The 26204-nt window shown below is 45.3% G+C and overlaps 1 protein-coding gene across 2 annotated transcripts in view; it reads right to left on the bottom strand.

Annotated features, from left to right (window-relative positions):
• Positions 1 to 18295: 18295 nt before the first annotated feature.
• The window catches only part of MREG (melanoregulin), a 64329-nt gene continuing 56420 nt past the window's right edge, over positions 18296 to 26204 (bottom strand). For both annotated transcript variants that reach the window (XM_053283294.1, XM_053283295.1), the window contains exons 3-5: positions 24453 to 24543; positions 21721 to 21884; positions 18296 to 19838 (exon numbers count right to left, since the gene is read on the bottom strand). In XM_053283294.1, coding sequence (XP_053139269.1) covers positions 19707 to 19838; positions 21721 to 21884; positions 24453 to 24543 — 387 coding nt within the window. In that variant the 3' untranslated portion in view covers positions 18296 to 19706. The remainder of the gene's footprint in view (positions 19839 to 21720; positions 21885 to 24452; positions 24544 to 26204) is intronic.

Here is a 26204-nt window from a genome sequence, read left to right as displayed (position 1 = left end):
TGCTGCCCAATATAGGTCTTTCCCATAGTCTGGGAAACATACCAGTGGGGATTCAAACCGGCAACCTCTGGCTTGCTAGTCAAGTCATTTCCCCGCTGCGCCAGTAAGTGGTAACCCATTTGGAAAACCTGGGCCTTGTTCTTACTAAGATGGGCCACTTATATCTAGGCTGTACCACTTAAGAATGCATGTGGGGAGGGACTTATTGGATGGAACCATCTTCTACACAAAACAGTGCTCTGCAGACAGAGAAATAGATGTTGGGGAGAATGGTGCTAGCCTAGACTTTATCTCAAAATGCTTGTTTTCTATGTGAAGAGATTTTTCTCTATGGAAGAATGTTCAGTCTTTGGAATCCCCACCTGTAGTCCGATTCAAAATAACCCAGTCATGGTACACTAATGATGAGAACAAGGCTGAAACTGGGATTTTCAGAGAAGCTGAAGCATGGGCAGCGATTGCCAAGGGGGCACAAGTCAATGCCAGGACTGGGAGAGCCAGGAAAATGCCAGAAGTCAAGCCAAATGCCAGAAGTCAAGCCAGGTAGGCAGTCAGGAGACAGAGGGTCTAGACTGGAACAAGCCAAAGGTCAAAGCAGGGTATGCGTCAGGTCAAAGGGGTCAAGGCAGAAGCCAGAAGTCAAAGTCACATCAAGAGTCAAGTCAGATCTGCAGTCAGGAACCAAAAGGATAGAGCTGGTATGAAGAAGTCACAAACAAAACAGAGAGCACACCATGGAATCAAGAGAAACACACACAAAAATGCACACCAAACCAAGAGACCTTGATACGGAGGCAAACCTGCTGCAGATAGGAAGCTTCTTATATCTTTCCTGTGTGCAGGGAGCCCAGTGGCAGGTCCAACAGGCAGGGTCAGTATAGGTCCTGGAGGCTGGAAGGGTGCTGCAATGTGATGAACTGGAGCAGTGTGGAGCAGAATCATTGCCACAAAAAAGCATGGAGAGGGATCCAAGTTAGTCTAAGGATCTGAATTAGATGAAAGGATGAAAGTCCCTCAGGACTCCAGTCTTTCACCAATGCTTTTTAACATCTACATGAAACTGTTGGGTGAGGTCATTGGGAGATTTGGTACTGGGTGTTATCAGTATGCTGATGACACCCAAATCTATTTCTCCTTATCGTCATCATCAGGAAATGGCATTCATTTCCTAAATGCCTGCCTACAGGCAGTAATGGGCTGGATGAAGGACAACAAATTGAAGCTGAATCCAAGCAAGACGGAGGTGCTCGTTGTGGGGGATTGGAATTTGAGGGACGAGTTTGATCCTCCTGTGCTGGATGGGGTTACATTCCCCCAGAAGGAACAGGTACGCAGCTTGGGAGTACTCTTGAATCCAGGCCTTACCCTGGTATCTCAGGTGAAGGCTATGGCCAGGAGTGCTTTCTATCAGTTTTGACTGATTCAACAGCTGCATCCGTTCCTTGATCTCAAAACAGTGGTGCATCAGTTGGTAACCTCCAGGCTTAACTATGGCAATGCACTCTACGTGGGGCTGCCTTTGTACACAGTTTGAAAACATCACTTGTTTCAAAATGTGGCAGCCAGACTAGTCTCTGGTGTAACCCAGAGAGACCATATTATGCCTGTCCTCAAAAAGTTGCACTGATTGATTTATTTCTATACTGCCCTTCCAAAAATGGCTCAGGGTGGTTTACTCAGAGGAATGAATGAATGAATGAATGAATGAATGAATGAATGAATGAATGGTGGATCCCTGTCCCCAAAGGGCTCACAATCTAAAAACAAACTGCCAATATGTTTCTGGGCAAAATACAAAGTGCTGATTATCACATTTAAAGCTCTGAAAGGCTTAGGTCTGGGTTACCTTAGAGAGCACCTTCTTCTACATGACCCCACTACATGTTACAGTTATCTGGAGTGGTCCATCTCCATTTACCACTGGTACATCTGGTAGTGACTCGGAACTGGGCCTTCTCTGCAGCTGCTCCTGGGTTGTGGAATGCACTCCCAGCAGATATCCATTGGTCTTCAGATATTGTTGGTCTTCAAGAGAGCCCTAAAAACCTATCTGTTCAACCTGGCCTTCCAATGCTTTTAAATTGTTCTTAAATATTTTTAATTGGTTTTAAATAATTCGGAGCTGTTTTAAATTTGTTTTTATATTGTTTTAAGCCATTTGTTTTAAATGGTGTTTGTTCTTTACTTGCTGTGCACTTCCCAGAGCCTTTGGATGGAGATGCCCAGAGCCTTTGGTTGATTATGTTTATTATATAAATGTAATAAACAAGCAAGCAAGCAAGCAAACAAACCATGACTGACATCCAGAGCAGCCTAACATGGGCGGGGGTGATTCCCCCATGCTGCTGCAAACTTGCAGTAAAGCAGGGGTGGTCTTGTGCTTTTGCACATGAGCACAAATACTTTGAGGAGCTTACCTGTGCTCCGGAAGCACTCCTTAGATCAGAAACATGTTGCTGACAGTCAAGTGATGTGTTTCTGGTGCAAGGAGCACCACATTCCTTGCTTCTGGAGCAAGGAGCTCCTCAAAGTATTTGGACTCATTGGCAGTGCTTCGCTGCAAGTCTGCAGCAGCACAGAGGGGATTACTACCACCCTCGTTAGACTGCTCTGAATGTCAATTACTCACCACCACCACCAAATGCAGAACTGACTCTACCTGCATTAGGCTGCTCTATGGTCTTTGTAATAGTGGCCCTATCTGGTGGGCCACTGTGTGAAACAGGATGCTGGACTAGATGGGCCTCCTTGGGCCTGATCCAGCAGGGCTGTTCTTATGTTCTTAATCTAGTACAGTCATCTCTCACCAACCATGAGGGTTCTGTTCCAGCAAAACCTCACAGTTGGCAAATTCACGGTTGGTGAGCCATTGAAATCTATGGAAAACAGGGAGTTAGGGGAACTGCGGTCACTAAGAGACCAAAAAACCCCAAAGAAAATACAAAATATTTTGCCCAAAATCACCTGGAATCCCTTAAAATCACCAAAAATAAACAAGAGGAGTGAGCAAATTGAACCTCTGGAAAATTTTGAACCCCCACAAATTGTTTGAAGGCACTTTTGAACCCTAAAAATCATTCAAAGTCACTTTAAATCATGAGGAGCTGGCAGGGTCAGCAAGAAGAATTAACAGATTGAACCTCTGAACCCCCAAAATTGCAGGACCCCCCCCCCAAATCACTAAAAAATCTCACTGAACTGCAGACACTTGGGTTGTGGTTGGTGAGACTGGTCACAATTTCCCAGTCGTGGATACTCAAAACCACAATTGGGAAAACTGCGGTTGGTAAGGGATGACTGTGCTTTCAGTAGCAACAGGAAGACATCTCAAACCAAGCCTCAATGGCAGACTGCAAAACTTGCAATGCAATGAGTTCCGCACAGTCTTTCAATCAGGGCTGAACCACTAATATGTTGTGACAAAGTGGCCACATCGGGCAGCAGATTGCTGGAGGTGATGCCAGGTGCCCCGTGCCTGTTTCCACTGACCACCTTGTTGATACATTGGCTGCTCCATCATTACTTGTTGGCAGTGAAGTTACCAACACTTCTGCTCTTTCTTCCTCCTGCTTGTTCAGTTTCCAACTTCCTGCCTTTAGTAAAGGAAGAGGACAGTAAGTGTGGCAGGAAGTGTGATAAGGGGAGATGGGGAAAGAATTGGCATACGGGGCTCTGTGTGCACCCCGGGGGGGTATGTGGGAGGGAACAGAGCATTCTACAGAGGTGGGGGTGGTGGCAGTCATGTCCAGAATTGCACGAACAAAAGGATTGTCAAGCACTGACTTACTTACTTGTTTGTTTATTTGAAATATTTAGACCCTGTCCCTCCTGTGCACTACTGCTTGGGGCAGCTCACAAAACCAGTAAAACAGATACACTATAAAAACAATATCAAGCATGAATTAACACCAAATTTAAAATTCCAAGTTAAAAAGTTAAAACCCGCCAGATATAAGCTGCAGCTAAAATGTTACAATGCCTGTCTAAAGAGATGGGTCTTCAACCATCTCTTAAAGACCTTGAGGCAGGGAGCATGGTAGAACTCTTCCAGAGAGAGTGTTCCAAAGCCAAGGGGTCACAACTGAAACGCCCCTCTCTCTAGTCTCTAGTCCCTGCCAGCCAGATCTCTATTCATGATGGGACCGTGGGAGGCTCATATGGAAGAATACAGTCAGCACTTCGCAGGTAGGTGTATGGCTGGAAGGCTGCATTCAGCTTGTTGGATCACACATTGCACAAGCCTTCCCTAGGGTACTGGGCCAATATTTCCCATTTCTGCTATGAATGATCAAATAAATTCACTCTGGGTTCCCTTTAAGCTTCTATCACCAGTCAAGATATATTCATCCCACAAATTCAACCTCTTCCTTCTTGTAGCTCTAAAGCAATATGAGCTTTCCCCACCAGCATATGGACTTGCCTACTTACTGGGATCATCTAGGATCCCAGTAGGATCCCCCCACCCGAGTTTGCCATCTCTCACAGAGGGATACTTTAGGGACGTGCATGAAAGGGCCTCCTTGCCAGCGGCATCCAGTCTGTGGAGTTCCCTTCATTGGGTGTTTTCACCACCATTTGGAGGCACATCTTTTAGAATTAACTTTTAGTCTTCCTTAAACCTAGCTATAATTTTAATTGTCTCTGGCAGTAAATTGTTTTAATATTTTTATTGTATGGCACGTGATGGTTTATTGTTTTGTCTCCTTGTAAACCATGCTTGAAGTTTTAAATTTAAATAAAATACAATAAAATAATAAAATAAAAAGATAAACAAATCCATCCATCCACCCATCCTGCTGGAGAGGTAGTGCCATAGTTTGTGACCCAGGACTGGTGCACCAAATTAGGACATGGCCACCCTAAATGTAACCTGCCATTTTAGGAATGTGTTGAAAGAGACTGCTTATGTGAGGAATTATTCCCAATAATGCCTTAATTCACTGGGATTTCTAATGTTATGTCGCACAGAGTTACACTAAAGCGGAGAGATTTTTCCCCCAAGTTGTTAGTGGTGGGAGACTTTGGGGGGCACATACAGTCATACTGCACCCCGTGACTCTTTTCATTCTAATTTTTAACTGACCAGCCAGGCTGAGAGCCTGTTCAGAAGCCAGAACTTGCTTCTGGGAACTAGGCACAGTGTGGGAGGCGACAAGAGAAAACTTACCAGATCCTGCAGCCCCAGCACCTGAAGGTAAAGGTAAAGTGTGCCATCAGGTTGATGTCAACTCCTGGCAACCACAGAGCCCTGTGGTTTTCTTTGGAAGGTGCCTCTCTAAAATCTCTGCAGCCCAGAGGGCATGCTTGTCACTTGTCTGGGTTACTGGACTGAATTGTGCATTTCAAGGGTCTGGCTGCAGTCTCACTTTTAATGGGCTGTGGTGCCTGATTTTCCAGCATAAGCTTCCTCTCCCCCACCCTGCTGCACTTGACATGCAGGAGAGAAAGAAAGAAGAGACCCAGGGCAGTTCTTCCATTCTGACAGTCTCTCATTTTGTCTGTTCTCACACACAACCTAACCCAGGGCTACGGAAGCCCAGCCTGAGTTAGGATGCGTGTAAGAATCACCAGGATTGGGCCCGATCCTGGCAGGGCAACACCGTTTAGCCTAGCTTTTTAACCCGGCTTTTAGCTGCGGTTAAAGGCACCAGCAGAATCAAACCCATTCCCCACATCACTTGCACCACTGCTCCTGCAAAGGCCCTGCAGCCATACAATCTCATAAAAGCACAATTATTTATACCAGAGGATGGAGAAGGGCCCTCGAAAGAGCAGGGCCCCAAGAGCAGGTTACTCCTGGAAGGGGTCATGACTACTTCCTCGGAAGGAACATGTATATGAGGGTGGGCAAAGGATCCTGGGGTTTGGTCCAATGTGACAAAGGATGCTCTTGGGATGGAAGACCCAAGCCAAGCAGTCTAGGAAGCCCCAACACACTCCTGCAACTGTGTCAGCTTGCCAGCCAGGAATTAGCCCTCTCATGAGAGGGCCAGTCCACTGAGGAGGCTCCATGAGCTTTGGATCTCCATTGGGCTGTGCCCTCATGATATAGTCCATCCAATTATAGGAGTATCCGCTGATGTGGGGCTCCCGGCACTCCACGCCTTCCCCTCTCCACACAACCCTTCCAGACTCACAAGGAGTCTGGCCCATTCCATGTGTCTGGGCAGGTATGCATGGGCAGAGTTTGGTAACAAGAGGGAGGGCTTCTAGTCCACATTAAAACTTCCTGGGCTGGAACCAGCACTGAGCCACAGCGGGGCATCCTGGGGCAGGGCACCCGCTGTTTTCAGCAATCCATGACAAGGCAGGTAGCTGTGCTGGCGAAAAGGAAAACATTGATATGCATTGTGGGGAAACCAGACTGCAAGAAGGATTGTTTGGACTGCTTCGCAGCAGTCGCTGGGACAGGGAAGGGCGATACTGGGGTATTCTTCCCAGAGGCCTGCATGGATCCAGCAATTGGGCTGGGTGGCAACAGCCCTCCAGCCCACATGCAGGTTTCCATAGCCTTTCAGTCTCATGAGGGAGTGGTCCAAGAGAGGGGGGAACCATCAGATGCAGTGGAAAGTGAGATCTCCCCAGTGTGTTTTTCTTCCTTTGCATGAATTGGAGCTTGGGCTGTGGTGATGTGGTGCCCCTGTTGCTGGGTAATGGCAGCAGGAGTGCTGAGACTCTGGAGGGTGGGGCAACTGATCAGAGAGGCAGCCAGTGAGAAATGTGGCAGGCATAGAGCTGACGCATTTCTGGGCTGGTCTGAACTGTCCTCTCTATGGTTTCTGGAGCAGCCACAACACAAAACCCAGGTTATGACGGCAGCAGAATTCAAATGACACGATGCCGCCTTCAAACCTGAGGTTCCAGCAGCAAAACTCATTACAAACCATAGGTTCAGATTATGGTTTGTGGTCAAAAACTTTAGAATGTTGGGCTAGGACTGCGGAGACCCAAGTTTAAATCCCCATTTAGCCATGATACTTGCTGGCTGACTCTAGGCCAGTCACTTCTCTCAGCCTAACCTACCTCTCAGGGTTGTTGTGAGGAGAGACGTAACTGTACTCCGCTCTGGGCTCCTTGGAGGAAGAGTGGGATATAAATGTAAAAATAAAATAAATAAAACCTCTGGCACAGTTTGGTGTTATGTCCGAAAGCGGCCCATGTTCTCTGATTCTGATTTACTAACCAGTTTATTTAGAATGTATTCATTTAACCATCTTCTATAGCAGTTTTCATCCAGTGACACCAGGGTGGGGTACAAAATCAAGATAAAAATACAACCAAGGAACATAAACGCAGCAGTAAAACATCAAGTAAACATCAAGAGAGCAGCAGCAGCATCTGAAGGGACAGGAACCATTTGAGGCAGCTAACACCAATTTAGGGATAAAAGCCATAAAGCAGCGATTGTCAACCTTGCCCCCCCCCCCATGTTGTTTGACTACAGCTCCCATCATCCCCAGCCACAATAGCTGAAGGAATAGTAGTCTAACAACATCTGGGCACCCAGGGTTAAGAAGGTATTGGAAGGTATTAAGAAGGTATTGGAGGGGTATATTAAGAGGGTATATTAAGAAGGTATTAAGAAGGTATTGGAAGGTATTAAAAGATCTGGGAGAACAGGAAAGTATTGGCCTGGCACCAAAATAAAGCAGTGAAAGCACCAAGTGAGACTGCCTAAGGAGTCTCCCCAAGTAAGACGTCACAATCCAAAAGCTCTCTACTTTGTCACCCACTGGGTAGTCCCCCACCTCCCTTCCAAAGGTGTCCATCCAAAATTATACGGATAATGTAACATTATTATGATGTAGTGTGAAGACATATTTATTCACCCAGGCTTTTAATTAGGTTTATAGCTTTAATATTAAGTGTTTTTTTAAAAACGATTTTAATGTTAATGATTTCAATGTTTTAAATTATTTTAATTGTTTAACTGATTTGATGTTTGGATGTTTTTAACTGTAAATTGCCCAGAGTCACAGGCTGTGGGCGGTATAAAAATAATATGCTAAATAATAAAAATATAAATATAAATAAATATAAATAAATATAGGAAGGTTCCTTAACTATAGTTTGGCTTGATGTCTTAACTGAGCCATAGATTCTCTAACACACTTCAATCATCTTTTTGTACACACAGTCAGGGAGGTTTAAGTGGAGTAAACAGAGTGTTTTTTACCCCCACACACTTCCAGCATATGCACAGATATCAACAGGTAATAAGATCTTTGTCAGTAATCGTGGAACTAGAACTGGAACTAGAACTGAGCCTTGTGCCCCAACAATTTGCTGCCTAAGGCAGCCACCTCATCTTGCCTCATGGAAGGGCCACCCCTACACCCCGGTAGTTGTTTTCATTTCTATTCCCTCACTTTTAAAAAAAAAAGGCTATAACAGGGGAGGCGAGACATTTGGCACCTGCTTCAGGTGCACAGACCTTCAGCTGCCACCAACTACCACTACTTAGGACTGACAGATGCTACCTAGAATTTCTGCCTCTCTCATGCAGTTGGGCAGTGCCCTGAAAATGCTTCACTCAAGATGGGGGGGGGGGTGTCACACAACGAGGCTCTTCTCACAATCAGTGAGAAGAGCCTGGATGGGGCTTAGCCCACCCGCCCCGCAGATGAGCAGTCAGTCTGCTCCGGGCAGAATCAGCCGCCCACACAACTGCCGGCTCTGTTACGAAGCCGGTGGGGACTGGGGGGATAGGGGGCCGCACGGCCCCTGGAAGCTCCAGCATGCCCTGCGCAGGTGACCCCCAAGATGGGAGGCTGCTTTTAAGCTGCGCCGCGGCAACACATGATTGAAAAAAATAGGTTTGTGGAGTGCTCGCTCCGCAAACCTGGTTTAAGTACCGGGGTAGTTTAGCAGGTTACCCACTGAAGAACCACTGGGCTCGCAGCCAAGCCCAGTGGTTGTCACTATGGGAGGGAATTGAGCTAGCCTCCACTAGCCCAATTTTCTCCCGTCGTGTGAATAGCCTCAATGAGTTGCACTACCTATTACTGCAATAATATAGACAATATATTGCCAGAAGCTATTTCAAGCACCCATAGTGGGTAAGAGTAACCGGTAGGGCAGCCCTAGAAAACTGGAGAGCGATGGGGGTGTGGGGGAGCTGTTTAAAAGATTCGTAGCAAATAAGCTATGGCGAACATGTTTCAGAGTCAGGATCCACATTGACTCATTGGTGGCTTTTTATTGCTGTCTCCAGCAAAAGAAAGCAAAGGGATGACCAGTTTTGAGGATATGTTGCCCAACTAATCCTCGCTCTGGGACAAAGATTGCATGGGTGTCCAAACCACTTCCTCCATATGTGGTCCAACTCCAAATACTATTTGTGGATGAATCACGCCCCATGCAATTAAGGATGGATCAGTGTGATGGAAAAGAGAGATATGTTCACAGAAAGCACCCATATTTTGATCATATGGAGCAGTCTGAACTGGCTCCAGGTCTCTTTAATTCAAAAGGGGTAAGCAACTTTCACTCATGTTTCACCAGTCCCATCTGACGAAAGCATTGTGAAGACTGGAAGTTTGCACACTCCCCGTTCAAATGTTAGTCAACCAAGACAGAATCCTCTCATCTGTTTTGCTTCACAATTGCAGTTGAATTAGCATGAGTCAGAAGCATGTAAAACCCACCCCCGTCCCACAAGATATGGAGTTACATGGTCAAGACACATTATCTTTCTAGATAAGAAAAAAAAAAATCCTGATCTTGCATCAGCACATTGAGCGGAAGTACATACTCGCATACTAGCATGAGTCAGAACTGGGGTGGGGGGGGGAATCTAGATTACAAATAAAATGCTGGAAAAGAGAATTGTGGGATCAACTCACCGGCTCCTTTGGGATTATTAGCACTCTACAGTGTTTCCATAAGGATGATATCATTGAGACGCATCATGACTCATGCTGGTGTATTCTAGGGCACTATTAGCCTGTATTTTAAATCCTGCTTCTTCTTACTAACAATACTCTAAAAATGAAGCCAAATAAAATCCATATATTAAAATGCCCACTATATATTTTAGGCAAACAAAGGTTTGGGATGAAAACCCACAATTAGGTACATCTTAATAGCTACAGCTCTATAAAGAAGTCAAGGCTCAGGGATTTCCTAAACTGTGGCTCACAGCATTGACAGCAGGGAGGCCTGCCATCGGCCAAGGGGTCCTGATGGAGGATTCTAAGGTGGAGAGCACACAACCTTGAAGTCTGCAAGTTAAGAGGGCAATGAGTTATGCCAATAGTCTGAGAAACACTCAGCTAGGCCTAAAACCTTAGCAAGTGTCAATAAATTGGGGATGGGGGAAAATAATGTTTGTGCCCCCTTTCCATGTTTCTATTATAACAGAAGATGTGAGGTTCTTGGGCTAAGCTGCCAATTCCTCTGCTGCATTTGAGCTAACTACATTAAAATTTTGGAATTTTAGACCCACTTACTCAAAAGTAGGCACATTGTATTAGTAACCTGGGAATTGTATACAAAGGCACTCTAATCCCTGGACTTTGGGGCCCCAGTCTGTGGCCTTCAAGGTCCGGGGGGCTCTAAATGGCTGGGGGGGGGTTTCCTGCAGCCACCCCTGCACCCAGGGTGCAGCTGAGGGGTGGCTGCTGGGGGGTCAGCCGAGTGGTCCTTTTCTCCTCCTCCTCCCCCCCCCCCTGCAGCAGTGGTGGCAGCAGCCAGAGCGACGCTGGGCGTATCCATTCAGCCCAGCATCTCTTGCTAACTTCAAGGCGCATCTGTGCAGTTGAGAGAGATCCTTGTAAGCCTGTGACATCATGGGGTTGCGATGATCTCTCAGCTTTGCAGCTGTGCCTCGCAGTTAGCAAGAGACGCTGGGCCTAACAGACAGGCCCAATGTCGCTTCGGCCACTGCCACCACTGCCAGGGGGTGGGGGGGAGAAGGTCCACTTGCCTCACCCCCCAGCAGCCACACCTCAGCTGCACAATGGCTGAAATTTAAATCAACAACAGAAGGTTCAGTGCGGCAGGAAACCCCGGAGTAGGTTTCGGGGGGCCTCGTGCCAGGCGGGGGGGCCTGATGGCTGGGCAGTCCAGGTGCCCAAATTAACTAAGTGTATGTCCCATTGTATAGCATGAAAGTTATGATGTAAGGCTTCTTGGCCATCATGACAACTGCAAGCCTACCACAAATCACTTGGCTCAAAGCCGTGTGCATTGCTTCTGGGGCAAAGTATTCTGATATTAAGATTAATACACTGTGGAACTGCTGAATGTGTCACTGAATTCTTAGTGTCCTAGTTTCCACCTCTCATTTATTTATATCTATAGTTAAATTTCTATACTGCCTTTCATAAAGTTATCCCAAGGTGGTTTACAAAAAACAAAACCACATAAAATACAACGGGCAACATCCCTACGGATGAAGTGCTGTGCAGCAGATGTGCAGCACACATTCCAGAGGAGGGGCAATTTTTGTCAGTCTCCCCTTCCCTCTGTGACTTCCAAAAACATGCCCCTGAGGGCTATGCAACCCTCAGAGATATATTTTTGGAAGTCACTGAGGCTATTCCGACGATCAGGTGAAATCAGGCTAGGAGAGCCTAGCCTGATTTCGCCTGACTGTGAGAACCACCAGGCTCGCAGGTGAGCCCGGTGGCCTCCAGGCGGTTAACCCGCCAAAGTAACCCTCTCCTTAAACTCGGTTTGCAGAGTGAGCGCCTTTTTTTTTTTTGCTTGTGAGTTGCCACGGTGTGGCTACTCACGAGTAGACCCCCGACCGGGAGGCTGAAAAGCAGCCTCCCGGCTCAGATGTCTCTCCAGCATGCCCTGAGCAGCCCCTGAACTCCCCAGCCCCTGCCAGCTCCATGACAGAGCCAGCAGCCGTGAGGGTGGCCGCTGTGGCTGCCTGGAGCAGGCTGCTGCTCGTCTGCCAGGAGAGTGGGCTAACCCGCAAACTCCCTAGAGGCTCTTCTCAATGATCGTGAGAAGAGCCTCACAGTCAGCTTCAGAGGGAAAGGGAGATCGAAAAGCACCTCTCCCCTGGAGTACATATGTAGCAGCACCCCCATAAATGCTGTTTAGCCTTGATGCCAACCAGAAACAATAAAATCCCTAACAATTGATTAAATCGGTTTTTTAAAAAATCAATTGAAAATACATAACCATAAAGAGTATTGGCAGTAAATATCGCTTGCACTCTCGTGTCCTTACTGGGAAGAGGGAATCAATTGGGGGCCGTAGCTTAATGAGAGACCACAAGATCATACAGGAGTTAGATGGGCCGATGGTCTAATTCATTATAAGGCAGCTTCATATAGGAAATGAACAGCCTAACAAACATATTAAGTGAGAGTGAAACTAAATCTTCAATTCAAGTATTTTGAGCTAAATTAGGGAGTCTAAATATAAAACAACTACTACCAATATTTTATATACCGCTCTTCAACCAAAGTTCTCAAAGCAGAAAAATAAATAATACATAATTAATGAATATAGTCCCCTGTCCCCAAAGGTCTCACAATCTAAAAAGAAACATAAGGCAGATACCAGTAAGAGTCTCTGGAGGGATGATGTGCTGGGGTTGGATAGTGCCAGTTGCTCTCCCCCTGCTATATTTAAGAGACTCGCCACTTTAAAAAGATGTCTCTGTTCAGACAGGGGTAAACCTGTCACCTTTTCCTCCAAAGTACTTTTGTTTCTATGTTCTGTACATCAAAGAGCACTTATAGAAAATAAATGAAATGAAATGTGTCTAGAACTTCTGAATTGGCAAGGGTTTCAGCTCTCATCCAGGCTTAGAGCTTCCGTAAGATCAAGTCTTGCTCCTGGTTAGGGTTATGAAAGGCTCATCCCTACTGCTGTTTTTATGAAGTGATAATTGCTAGCCTCAGGTGTTTGCAAAGTTGTGGGAAAGGGCCGCCATAGATAAAATTCTATCAGATGCTATTGAGCTTGTCAGTGGGAAGCAAGAGATCTGAGGGACAAGGTTTGCATGTTCAGAATAGACTGGTTATTTCAGGCACACATTGATCATCACGAACATGAAACCGAAACAATGAAGTAGGTCACTTGGCCTCAGGAAGATGACCGGGGTGGTGGTGGTGGTGGGAGATCTGAACCAGCAGGTTCTGAACTTCCCCAAAGAGCCACCTTGCACAACTAGGGTTGCTTGAACCTCTGACTACCCCATGCCACCACCATCACTATCAACCTTATGCTCACTGAATGTGTGACATTTGCAGCAGAACTATCCTCTGACAATAAGAACTAGGAACTTGCAAAGTCTTACCCTCAATTAGAGATATGCATGAAGCGCTTCTATGGAAGTGGTGAGCAGGCATTCCTACCATCCCGCAGGCGCTGTTGTCATTTAAATGGTATCCACATATGCACAGATGCCATCTTGAGTGCGCAGCAGCGCACACGTGGGTGCCATTTATGTGATGCCGCTGCCTGTGGGATGCTAGGAACAGAGAGCTTCCTGTTCCTATGCAGGAAGCCCCCGGCATGGTGTGGCTTATGGCGTGGCTGTTTGGAAGTGACAGCACCACATTGGAGCAGCGGAGGAACACTAGAGGGGCAGGTAAGGCCTGCCAAAATAAAATAAATTTAAAGCTCCCGCTTGCCCCTGGCCGAAATGCTTCAGCCAGGGGAACCTGAATCGTTTCAGCACCTCGAATTATAGGCGCTGAAACGATTTATGCACATCGCTACCCTCAATCACTATTGGTAGAGAAACTGTAGGTCCAGCTGTTCCCATTTCCATCAGTTACACAAGATTAAAACTACCCTATATGCAAAAGTTAAATATTTTAAATAGAAATACACAGGATTGATCTGCACTGACATCTAGTGGCTAGACCCAGGAGTTCATGGAACCAAAATACTCTCTAGTAAAGGAAAAGGAAAGCTTGTGCTGTCAGGTTGGTGTGTCGACTCCTGGAGACCACAGAGCTATGTGGTTTTCTTGGTAGAAAACAGGGGGGATACCATTGCCTTCCTTCCGCGCAGTATGAGATGATGCCTTTGCTGTTGTCACGGAAGTGAGCATCCGCCTCCAGCACCTTCCTATATATCACTGCTGCCCAATATAGGTGACTACAAATATATATTTACTATGCATAGTCTGGGAAGCACACTGGCAGGGATTCGAACAGCCTTTTGCTCCCTAGGCAAGCTGTTTCTCCACTAGTGTTAAATCTGGAGATTTCACTCTGCAAGAGGAGCATGCTTCTTGTAGGGGTTCTGCAGTGCAACTGGGAGTGTGAGCTACAAGCCCAAAGTCCCAAGTGGCTCCAATCTCACTTCCACCCTGAACTCACTGGGAGGTCTAAAACAAGCTGCTCTCCTAACCTCCCCAGCCCTCTGTGATTTTAGTCCAATTTTATACTGCTCTGCTGCCTATTTTAATGTGATGTATTGCTTCTGTGAGTCACCTCAAGCAGTATTGTTTTGGAGGAGTAGGGTATAAGTAAGTAAGTAAGTAAGTAATAAATACTGGCCTACATTGCATGGCTATTGTAAGAATCATAAGATAAAGTAGCCCCTGGTGGCGCAGTGGTAAAACTGCTGCCCTGTAACCAGAAGGTTACAAGTTCGATCCTGACCAGGGGCTCAAGGTTGACTCAGCCTTCCATCCTTCCGAGGTCGGTAAAATGAGTACCCAGAATGTTGGGGGGCAATATGCTAAATCATTGTAAACTGCTTAGAGAGCTTCCAGCTATAGAGCAGTATATAAATGTAAGTGCTATTGCTATTGCTAAGTGCTATTGCTAAAGAAGGTAAAATGCATTGAAAAGTCAAAAGTGAAAACAGCAACAGTGTGCTTTTTAAAAAATAAACTAAAGGTTATATCACATTTAAGAGCACAAATCACCAGGCTCATGTAGTTCTGAGAGTGGGGAGTGGCTGTGAAAGAACCACTGGGACCGGCAGAACACTGGCAACTCCCTCTCCTCCACGCTCTGCCTCTGCCAGGAGCTGCAAGCCAGAGACACTCCAGATGGGCAAAGCTAGCTAGGAATGGTTCTGAAAGGGAAGAGCAACATTCCAGATCCAGGAACAACCAATGTGTGAGCAGAGGTGCACCTAGGTAATTTTGGAGCCTGGACCTAAAGGCTTTTGAGGGGCCACCACCCACCCAGTATTTTAAACACATTTTTAATGCAACCACAGCACTAGGAACAGACTAAAAAGGATTTGGGGTGCCCCAGAGGGTGTGGAGGCCCTGGCCCTCTGCCTGGAAGTCCCGGGTTAAGAGCGCCTCTGTGTGTGAGTCTTACTTCTTCCAGGAGCTGGAGGAAGTAAGGTACCAGCTCCATGGCTTGTGGAGGATGGCAAAATGTTTATGAAAGATTATTTAACAATCACAAAATGTTTTCAAGGAGAAGCAGGGCTCACAGCTCAACTCCCTGCCCAGCTCCCTTTATGGAAAGTTGAGGAGTCTTGCCAATAGTGAGAAGTTACTCTCACAAGGGCTGGAGGTCAGCCAATCACATTCCTTCCATTCATAGACTGTAATATTTGGATAGCAGCTTGCTGAAAAACAAAGGAATGCCATGTTCTGCTCATCTAGTCTCAAGGTTTTTCATTTTTAAAAAAGCCAACCTTCTAAAACAGAAATATTTAAGCAAACCAGTCAATACAGAGCTACAGCAAACATGTTATAGAAAGTCTGTTAGAATGTGTTCTTCTGACAGTAAAAATATTAAACTAAGGACTGAGTGGAAAAATTCAGCTTGGCATATACGTAAAACTCCCTGAAAAATTCTAGGTCAATTACTAGCCCTATAATACTTACAGGTATCAGTGAGTGAAGCAACATTGCCATCTAGTGCTCAGACACTAATTTAAGGCATACTTAACTGTTCAAGAAGGGCTTGTATCTAGCCTGTTTCTGGGTCCAATTCAAGGTGCTGGTTTTGACCTTTAAAGCCCTAAATGGTTTGGGGCCTGGATAACTGAGGGACAGCCTTCTCCCAAGGGTTTCTGCCTGTTCAACGAGGTCATCGGGATGGGGGGTCCTGCTCCGTGTGCCAACAATGAGGGAGGCTCACCTGTCATGCACACAGTCATTTATGTTCAAGCAAGATGAAGCAGTAACCTCTGGATCTTGTTACAATACTAATCCGGAAAGAGGCTTTGCTGGATGTTTTGGTGGTTGGTTGAAGGGCTTGTTGCCACCAACGTCAATGAAGATGGCCATCACAAAGACCTTGTGTCACAGTCTGGTCTCAACCAGCCCCGTGAACTTTTCACCGTTGCCACCAAGTAGACCTTTGTATTTTTCCCCTGGCTCTGTCTACTAAAACAGCCTTCCAAACCTTTGTTTCAATCAAATGTAGGAAAGGCTTCTACATGTGGGGCGAGGAAAACAGACAGAGGCTATAGATGGTTATATTCCAAAAAAAGAGAAATTTTACATTAAAATAGTAACATTAAAATAGTTCAATGTAAAATAATTTTCTTTTGGAAAATTTAGTACAAAACAGCAACTATATGAGCACAAGAAACATGGAAGATAGGTCTATCAATGGCTACTAGTCTGGTGGCTATAGCACTTACATGGTACATTGTGAGATTTCCGGAAGCCAGGGCAACGCATCCCAGCCTCCATGCTTCCTTGGGCAGTGGCGGACCATATGGGTGTGCAATCCATGCACTCAGACAGTCCTCTCAGATAGTCTGCAAGGAAGACAGGCTTCTTCCACCTTCCCTACCACCCGCCACGAAAATGACCTCTGTGCCTTAACCTAGAGTCCTTACCATGAGTTTTCTTATAAGCAGCTTCTGCAGCGAGCCTGCTTTTTCTCTTTCTTGGCTTCAGGCCTTGATCTTCTTTTCCAGTACTGGAGGTTCAATTCCAGACTGGTCCTTCAGCTGCTTTGAGGGTGATTCAGGTCTCAAGAGTTTTCTCAGCTTAACTCCTCCAGTGATTTTTCAGATCTAGTTTCAGCAGCTCATATCTCCTGGCTCTCCCAGACTCCAACTTGAACTGATTTCAAGTTGCTCTCCCAGACTCCAATTTGAACTCTTCATCTCTCCCACATTTCAATTCCAACATGAACTGGAACTTGCACTCCTTCACTTGTAACTTTCTGCTGCAGGCAAGCCTCCTTTTATTCTCTTTTCCCCCTCCATTTTTTCCAAACAAATTAATCAAAACAACTCAAGTTCCCACCATTATTTTAAAACAGATCCAATCAAATCAAACCCTCTCATCACTCCAAAATTTAACCAGTACAACTCTTTTCCCTCCCAAACCAAACTGTAGAACAGGAGCTGTGAACTTTTGACCCTTGCACAGTTTTTAAACCCAGAACGTAGGGAGTAAGCAAATACATATTCAATACAGAAATCTGTAACACAAGAGGTGGTGGAGGCCTCATTCCTTCACACCTTGTCTTTGCTCAAATGATATTATGAGGTCATTTACACAATCAAAAAATGTGTTCTACCCATGTTTGGAAACCATGTGCAATTGTGTGGAAGTGATTGCGTGGAAGCAAGGTAGGAGGAAAAGCTACCCTCCTACCTTGCGTCCACACAACCGACAATTGGGAAAACACACAGCTCTCAAATCTGAGTAGAACACAGCTTTTGACTGTGTGAATGGCCTTTATGTCTCTCTTCCGCCCTGCAACCCTCCCCCCATACACATTTATCTTTTGCTGTAGAGAACATCAAGAGCCCATGAATAGGGTTTAAATAATATACATGTCACACAGGGTGAAAAATGAGACTGTGAGACATTGCTTTTACATGTAGCTGAGCTGAAACTGTTCTGTTTTACCATTAGCAAGTTGAAAAACAGCTTTTTGAGCAGTGCTTCCAAAAACGTTTGCTTATTTACATTGCCATATCATCACATGGGCAAATTCAACTGGCCAGACATCATTGTGATTGTGATGTTATCCTGTTCAATGGATGGTAATCTTTGTGACCAATTCAGGGAGGGAGGAGCAGCAGCAGCAGCAGCATTCCAAGGGGGAGGCAGTGGGGAGGAAGGTGCCCAAACAGCCACCATTAGAGGAACAATGGCGTCAAACAAGACTGAACTGATTTCCAAGAATATTGTCTACCACACCAAAATGTTCCTAGTTTCTGCCTAAAAACTGAAGTAGAAGGATGTTCAGTGAAGTTCTGCTGTTGCATGAAAATATGCTTAATCTCACACATCATGACCATAAAGAGTTCTGTATATCCTACAGTCCCCTAAAGTGGCTGAAGACCCACCGTGTCTTAAGTTTTCAAGTCCCATACCTACTGGGCTGTTTTAACGGGAATACAGAGAGTCAAATGCTTCAAAAAGGAAAATAAATCACATAGAACCTCTTTGTTTATTAAATTAAGATATCAATGTATAGCATCCATACATAAAGGGATTTTTTTTTCTAGGAAAACTGACAAAACACACATCATATGAATTGCTGCATATCATTGGTATAAACACTTGTAATATTTATCTTGATGTTTTGTTAGCCGTTGTATCCACATACCATCTGGAGGGAGCAGCAGCTTTTTGCTTTAAAACAGAAGTGATGAGCCATCAGCATCTGTAGTTTAAAATTATTGCTCATTACCAAAACAAAAAGATATTATATTTAGGTCATATTAAAACTGTTTGTATAATTAGGTTTTGTAAGACAATATAGGCTTCTGTAAAGTAAGCACATTTGTTCACATGGTTAAGATCATGAAAAATAGACAGAAGTGCCAGTAGATTTCATTCATTTCAATTACTGAATACTCAGTCTGAGCAAACCTTAGGGAGATCAGAATGTTCACGTTCAGCAGCACACTGAAAGCTTTATACGGTTTAAAATATCAACTGGAGCACAAGAAGCATCTGGAAACAGTAGTCATATCACAAGATCTAGGACAATTATTACACATTTTCCCATACAGCACACTTTGCTTTCTAATACATCTTAAAATAGATGCTTACACAGTGATCTTTCAGTGGAGCAATGGGCTTGTACTTGGATGGGGAGGCTCAGTATGAAATAACCATGGTGGGTTTTTACATCTCTGTTGGCAAAAATATCAGCTTGAAAGGAACAGAAGTTGAATTCCTGCTTCTTCGCCAGCTAACAATTCTACGTAAGACAGAATAAGTCTCTCCTCTGCCACTCGGAAGTCATTTTCAGTTTCCTGCACATTGATGATCCCCACAACATTCTGTCCAAGTTGGCATACAAGTAGGAGTCATCCACATCTACTAGATGGAGAATCTCCAAATGCATAGATGAGCATGAGGGGTTTTGCTGGCACAACACATGGTGTTCTCCGAAGAGAAGAGGAACTTGATGACATGACAGCTTTTTTAAAAAAGTCAACTTCTTACCTCAATTAGAAGTCCACTTAAACAACAGCACAAAGGAACAACAAGCAACAGAATATCATATTGAGTTCTGGGTGCGGGGCAAGTTTCACCTACAAGAAGCAGTGCTTTGTACAAAGGGTTGCTGCTACTGCCAGAACAAATTTGCTTTTTATATTCATGGTGACTGTAGGCCTAGCACCAGCTACGTTCACAGCAGAGTCTGATTATTGTCACTGTAAGAGGCCTGAGACAAGGTTATCGCTTGCGTCATGCCACATGCTGAACAATGTGATGAATTTGTCCCGCACTTCCAAGATATGCACATTTTTTGCAAAAGAAAAATTCATACCATTCCTCCAAAAACAAACATCCATGTCCAGCTCGAGGGGAAGCAAGGAGAACAGTGTTATGACAGAGGAGAACTGCACAGGGCCACTTTCAGATTGTCTCCATCTTTCAGCGCATGCATCCTTTTTGGATATGTTACACTGGCAATTCGAAAGAATTCATCAGCAGCATCAAGGGCAATGAGACGATCCTGCACAACAGCGGGGAAAAGAGACAGTATTGCAGTGGCAACTACCTACAATGCCACTTGTCGCTCTCATGATGATGAAAGCTCACAAGATAATTTTCTTCAGTGAATTGCTCTATTTTCATACCAAAGTGAGATTGCTGTGATGTAAGGGTTGGTGCTGGATCAGGCACAAAATCAAATATCTATTAAATATTTCAGTTCATTGCAGATGACGCTGGACTAGACTAACTATGTATGTGGCTAAAGGCAAGGCTGGGACTACTAGAACATGACCTGATCAGCTTTGCAGATCATAGGTATTTGAAGATTCAACCTGAGCAGAATTGTATGTTTTTCAAAACAAAAAAGAACATAAAGAAGGGGGAGGGGAATCTAAATTCTGCCTCAGAACACCGCTCAGTATGCACATTTTTCTTATTTATCCTGCCTCTAAAATACTGGCATTCAAAAGGCACTCATTATTTTGGGCAGGGACACAGGGAGCTCACCTGCAGGTGGGGGACAAGGTCCTACAAGCAGATCCCCTTCAGGAGGCACCCAAGCCATACTCTCTGCATCAACATCAGATGCAAGGGGCATGGCCAGTACTGAAGACAGGGCCATTCAGCCCCACTGCGGAGGCATCTCCCCAGTCAGAGATTTGTTGAATCGCTGGCAGGGAGCTCCTTTCGCTGCCTTGCATGGAGCTCCCTGCCAGCAATTCAATACATTGCTAACTGAGAAGAAGACTCTGCAGTGGGGCTGAGCGTCTAGTCTAATGTAGCGGGGCACTGAGGGAGACTCCCACTGTGTCCAGTCAGGAGGGCATGGCCACAACCCGGAAGAGTTCAGAGTCCCTCCCGATCCTCCCCAGTCACCGTCTCATTGAGTGAGGCAGGGAAAGAAGACTCGAGCCAGTCAGCATTTCAAGGAAGCACCAACTGGGAAAGGGAGGGGTGTGTCTCACACTTCCAGCCGGCAAGTGCTTTGTTCACTGGCAGTGTGGCGGAGGGGCCAAGGGGTTGCCTGCTAACCCACACTAACTGGGCAAAGAGGCACCTCTTTAATGTGGAGATTCTCTTTATTTAGCAGGAACAGAGTAACTGGCCCTCTCCACCCCCAGCACAGTACTTCTAGTGACTGTTGCTGGTGTCTATCTTATGGTTTCTGAGCCCTTTTGGGACAGGGATCCATCTTATTTATTTATTATTTCTCTTTGTAAACCACTTTGGAAACTTTAATTGAAAAAGTGGAATATAACTATTTGTTGTTGTTGTTGTTGCCGCCACCTTGGGGAAGGAGTGAGGGAGTGCCTTGGCAGATACCCCCTCCCAAGACCCTGGCAGCCCAGGAACGTTCGTCCCCCCTTGATCCATTGTCTCCACGTCCCTGATTTTGGAGCAGGACTGAGAACTGCAAACACATGCATGGAGAGTGGGAATAAGTGGGCAGTGAGGGCTGAGAACCTCTGAAGGGGGGCAGGTGATATGTAAGAACACTGAAGCCCCAAGTTAGAGGCCAATCCCCCCTCCTAGTCGTTTCTCATCCTTTAAGCACACTATCCATACATTTCTAAGGTGTTTTCCGCAACCAGTAGGGATAGAATTGAGAAGGTCAGCCTCTTTGGGAAGAAGTTTTTTTACCAGCTCATTGTTCAAATGCTGTGTTACAAGCTCATTGTTCAAATGCAAAGCACCTTCCATGCCTGATCAGTAAGAAAAAACACATTTCCCCCTAATTTGAGGTTCATTACCAAAGTGCCATTCCTGTTTGTGTGTGTCCTGGGGCTGGGGAGAGTTACACAGAATTTGATGCCAATGCCCCCTTTTGATAGGACACTCTTTAGGCATTTTCATGAAAGAGGGGATGAAAGTAGTGACAGAGAAAGAAGTCAGAGACTTACCACAACAAAGAGATATCTCTCGGAAAGCTCCCAGCTTGTTGGGAAAATAGTTGTCTCCTCAGACAGCCTCAAGAGGAATTCGCGGGCTTTGCTCATGTTCTGAGAGTCACTGACAATGCTTCGTTTGGTCACTGATAACAGGGTATCTGCTTCTTTCTGAAATCCTAAGGCAGAAGTAGTTTTAGTCCTGTGTTAGCAAATTTAGTAGGTTGCTCCGTGGTGGAGCAGGTGAGAGGATGTGGGTGGGGCTGTGGTTTATAAGAATACTATTTCCCTTACCAGGAAATGCCTATCAGGGCACTGGCCTATATTGAATGTGTGTACCTAAGTATAGGGACAAAGGATAGATTAGGATTTCTGTTGGTGTGCCAATCATCTTGCTGCCCAACTGATGGATCTGGTGAGCTGATGGGTCTGGTTGTGGAGTTGGCATTGGAGTAGCCCAGGTTGTTGGTGGTGGGGGACTTCAATGACCATTTTGAGACTGGGTTGTCTAGAGTGGCTCAGGAGTTCATAGCAGCTATGACAACTATGGGCCTATCGCAAGTGGGTTCTGGACCGATGCATGCTCAATCACATGCTCGATTTGGTCTTTTGCTGTGATCAGAGTGGTGTTCCGTGGGTGGGGACTCTTGTCATCTCTCCATTGTCATGGACGGATCACCATCTGGTTAAGGTAGGACTTGCAACCACAACCCACCTCTGCAGGGGTGAAGGAGCCATTAGGTTGGTCTGCCTGAGAAGATTATTGGATCCAACAGGATTCCAAAGAAGCCTTCAAAAGGTTTCAAGTTGGCTCTGCTAGTGATTCGGTCAATACTCTGTTACAAATATAGAATAATGAACTTACTCGAGTGGTAGACACAATCACTCCTAAGCATCCTCTCCAACCTGCTTTAAAGTCAGCCCTGTGGTACTTGGAAGAACAACGGGAGCTGAAGTGGCGAGGTAGACTACTAGAGAGCAAGTTGAGGAAGACTCGGTGCAAATCCAATAGATTGCAACACACAGTACATTTGAAGATCTATGCTCTGGCAGTGTGGGCGGCAAAAGTGGTTCTTTTCCGCCCACATTGCTTCTATAAATTTACATGCAGCTCAGTTGTCTAGGGTTGTGAGGGGTCTAATTCATGCCCTCTCTGCTTTGAATTTGCACCTGGAGCCATCTGTAACTCACTGTGATGTCTTTCTTAAAAAAATAAATCTCTTGTATTCCTGCTGAACGTGACTCCACAGTTAGTAGAGTCTGTTGTAGAGGTGTCCAGCAACTCCTCTTGTAGGATAGAATTGGATCACTTTCAGTTTGTTACTCCTGAGGATGTGTACAAATTGCTTCGGACTGTGCATCCCACAACTTGTTCTCTTGATCCTCACCCAACTTGGCTTATTTCATCTGGTAGTCACGTTGTCAGAGACGGTTTGGTAAATATCATAAATTCTACTCTGAGGTGGGTAGGATGCCTCCTTGTTTTAAGGAGGCTATTATTAGACCTTATCTGAAAAATCTGCATTGGACCCCTCAGAGTTGGCTAATTACAGACCTGTTTCTAATATTCCTTGGTTGGGCAAGATGATTGAGTGAGTGGTTGCCTCTCAGCTCCAGGCAGTTTTGGATGACACAGATTATCTAGACTCATTCCAAACTGGCTTTCAGGTGGGCTGTGGGGTTGAGACTGCCTTGGTCAGCCTGATGGATGATCTCCAATTGGCTATCAACAGAGGTTCCTAAGCATCCTGCTGATCATTTTGGATCTCTCGGCAGCTTTCAATACCATCGACCATGATATCCTGCTGGGCTGTTTGCAAGAGGTGGTATTGGGCGACACTTTTCTACAGTGGTTCCATTCCTACTTCTCTGGCAGATTCCAGATGGTGTTGCTTGGAGACTGTTATTCTGCAAAGCATGAACTAAAGTGTGGAGTTCCGCAAGGCTCCATACTGTCTCCAATGCTTTTTAACACCTACATGAAACTGCTGGGAGAGATCAACAGGAACTTTGGTCTGGGATATTATCAATATACTAATGACACCCAGATTTATTTCTCCATACCAACTTCATCAGAAAATGGCATGACCCCTCTACATGCCTACATGGGGCTGCCTTTGTATGTAGTTCAGAAGCTACAATTGGTACAGAATGTGGCAGCCAGACAGGCGTCTGGGTTTACCCGAAGGGACCATTTAAAACAAATTTTGAAAGAATTGCACTGCTCCCAATATGTTTCTGAACAAAATACAAAGTGCAGGTTATTTCCTATGAAGCCCTCAATGGCTTGGGTCCAGCGTACTTAAGAGAGCGCTTTCATGAACCATGTCGCCTATTAAGATCAGCTTGATAGGTCCAGTTATGGTTGCCGCCGATTCATCTGGTGGCAACTCAGGACCGGGCCTTTTCTGTGGCTGCCCCAGGGCCCTGGAATATGCTCCCTACTAAAATAAGGGCATCTCCTTCTCTGTTTATTTTTAGAAAGACTCTGAAGACATACCTGTTTTCCCACTGGTTCTACACACTGAATGACCAATTGCTAAATTAAATGGACTTGTGCATCAGGAGTGAGTTAAACAAAGGCTAACATTTAGCTGAGGATGTCGCCACACCATCTTTATCCCATATTCCAGAGAGCTGTTTTACAAATGGATTCTTTCCACAAAAATCTGGTGCCTCTCTTAGAATATTCTATCTTCTATGTTCATATGAATAGAAAAAAGATTTATGCAACTAAACAGACTTACCCAAATCTTCCAAAATCAGTTTCCATCTGTTCCTTACTTCTCTTCGCAGTTGCCTTAGAGTATAGATGTCATAATTCAGTTTTTGCCATTCCTATCAAGAAAGCAACAGATCAGCCTTCCTTATGCCTGTAAGCCTCACCTCACCTTTCTCTGACCTTGAGTCCTGGTTCCCTGTCCGTGCTTACTTGCCTTTACTGTCGGGGGGGGGGGGAGGGGAGGGGAGGGGAGGGGTGGGAAGATGAAGAAAGCAACACCACTTTATTCGGCAGCCCTACATGGTCCAAAGAGCCACCTAATGGTGCAGCAGGGAAGGAACTTGCCTAGGGAGCAAGAGGATGCTGGTTTGAATCCCTGCTGGCATATTTCCCAGCCTTTGGGAAACACCTATTTTGGGCAGCAGCAATATAGGAAGAGGCTGAAAGGCATCCTCTCATACTGTGTGGGAGATGGCAATGGCAAACCTCTCCTGTATTCTACCCAAGAAAACCACGTGGCTCTGTGGCTGACAGGAGTCAACACTGATTCGATGGCTTTACTTTACATGGTCCAAAGCCAGTTTTTCCATACTGAATTCTGCTTAACACTCCACTCTAATGGAGTGGCGGGGAGTTAGGAGCCAGAAATTGTGGCAATGAAGGAGAAATGTGAAAAATAGAATAGAAGAAGGTTCCTTTCTTTAATTTAAAAAAAGTTAAAGACTCAACACTGAGTACCCAGAATGTTGGGGGCAATATGCTAAAATCATTGTAAACCGCTTAGAGAGCTCCGGCTATAGAGCGGTATATAAATGTGAGTGCTATTGCTATTGCTATTGCTATTCCATCTCCCTTGCAATCGTGACTAGCTAACCTTATTTAATTTAATATATTTATTTATTATACCAACTCACCCAGATGGCTTTAGTCAGTTCACAAATATAAAAAGAGATAAGAAACAAATAACTCATTAAAACCAGTTTAAAATCATTTCAGTACTCACTAGAGGCCAGGCTAAAAAGATATGTTTTTAGGGCTCTCCTAAAGGCTACTAAGACTCTCAAGGCTTTAATATCATGCTCTGGAGAGCATTCCAGAGCAACTACAGAGAAGGCCCGATCACGAGTTGCTGCCAGCCAGAGACAGTCCTCTCCTGATTACCTTAAAGCGCAGTGGGGATCATATTGAAGGTGGCTCTCTCCCAAGTAACCCAGTCCTAAGCCATTTAGGGCTTTAGAAGGTAATTACCAGCACTTTATATTTTGCCCAGAAACATCAGCAGCCAGTGCAGCTATTTTAAAACAGCTGTAACAAGGTCTCTCTGAAAAACCCGAGACCAATCTGGCTGCTGCATTTTGAAGTAATGAACTTTCCGAACAGCATAGAAAGGCAGCCTCCTGTACAGCACATTGCATTGATCTCATCTAGCAGGTTCATGTAGACATTAAAAGGCCCTCTTTGAGTGGAAAGAGAAAAATGGCACTTCCATTGCCCACACCTGTTCATAAGGGCAGCTAAGGAAGAAGTAACTGAGAGACATATGAAGTGGAAAAATACGCCAATCAGAGTTATGCAGAGCAGTTTGGGAACCTCTTAAGGATGAAGTGCAGACAGGGCCATTTTGTTGCAAATCAAGAAGAATTGGATAGGCACAAACAAGCTAGTAATGAGCCAAAATATGGGAGGCAGGTTATATTTCACAGACATCTCCCCCCCCCCCATAAATGCACCCCCCTTTTGGGGGCAAATTTTGGGTTCATGAAAGGGGACAAGGGTA

This window comes from Hemicordylus capensis, chromosome 1 (assembly GCF_027244095.1).
Source record: "Hemicordylus capensis ecotype Gifberg chromosome 1, rHemCap1.1.pri, whole genome shotgun sequence".
NCBI classification, from domain to species: Eukaryota; Metazoa; Chordata; class Lepidosauria; order Squamata; family Cordylidae; genus Hemicordylus; species Hemicordylus capensis.
This window is presented reverse-complemented; position numbering and strand designations above follow the sequence as displayed.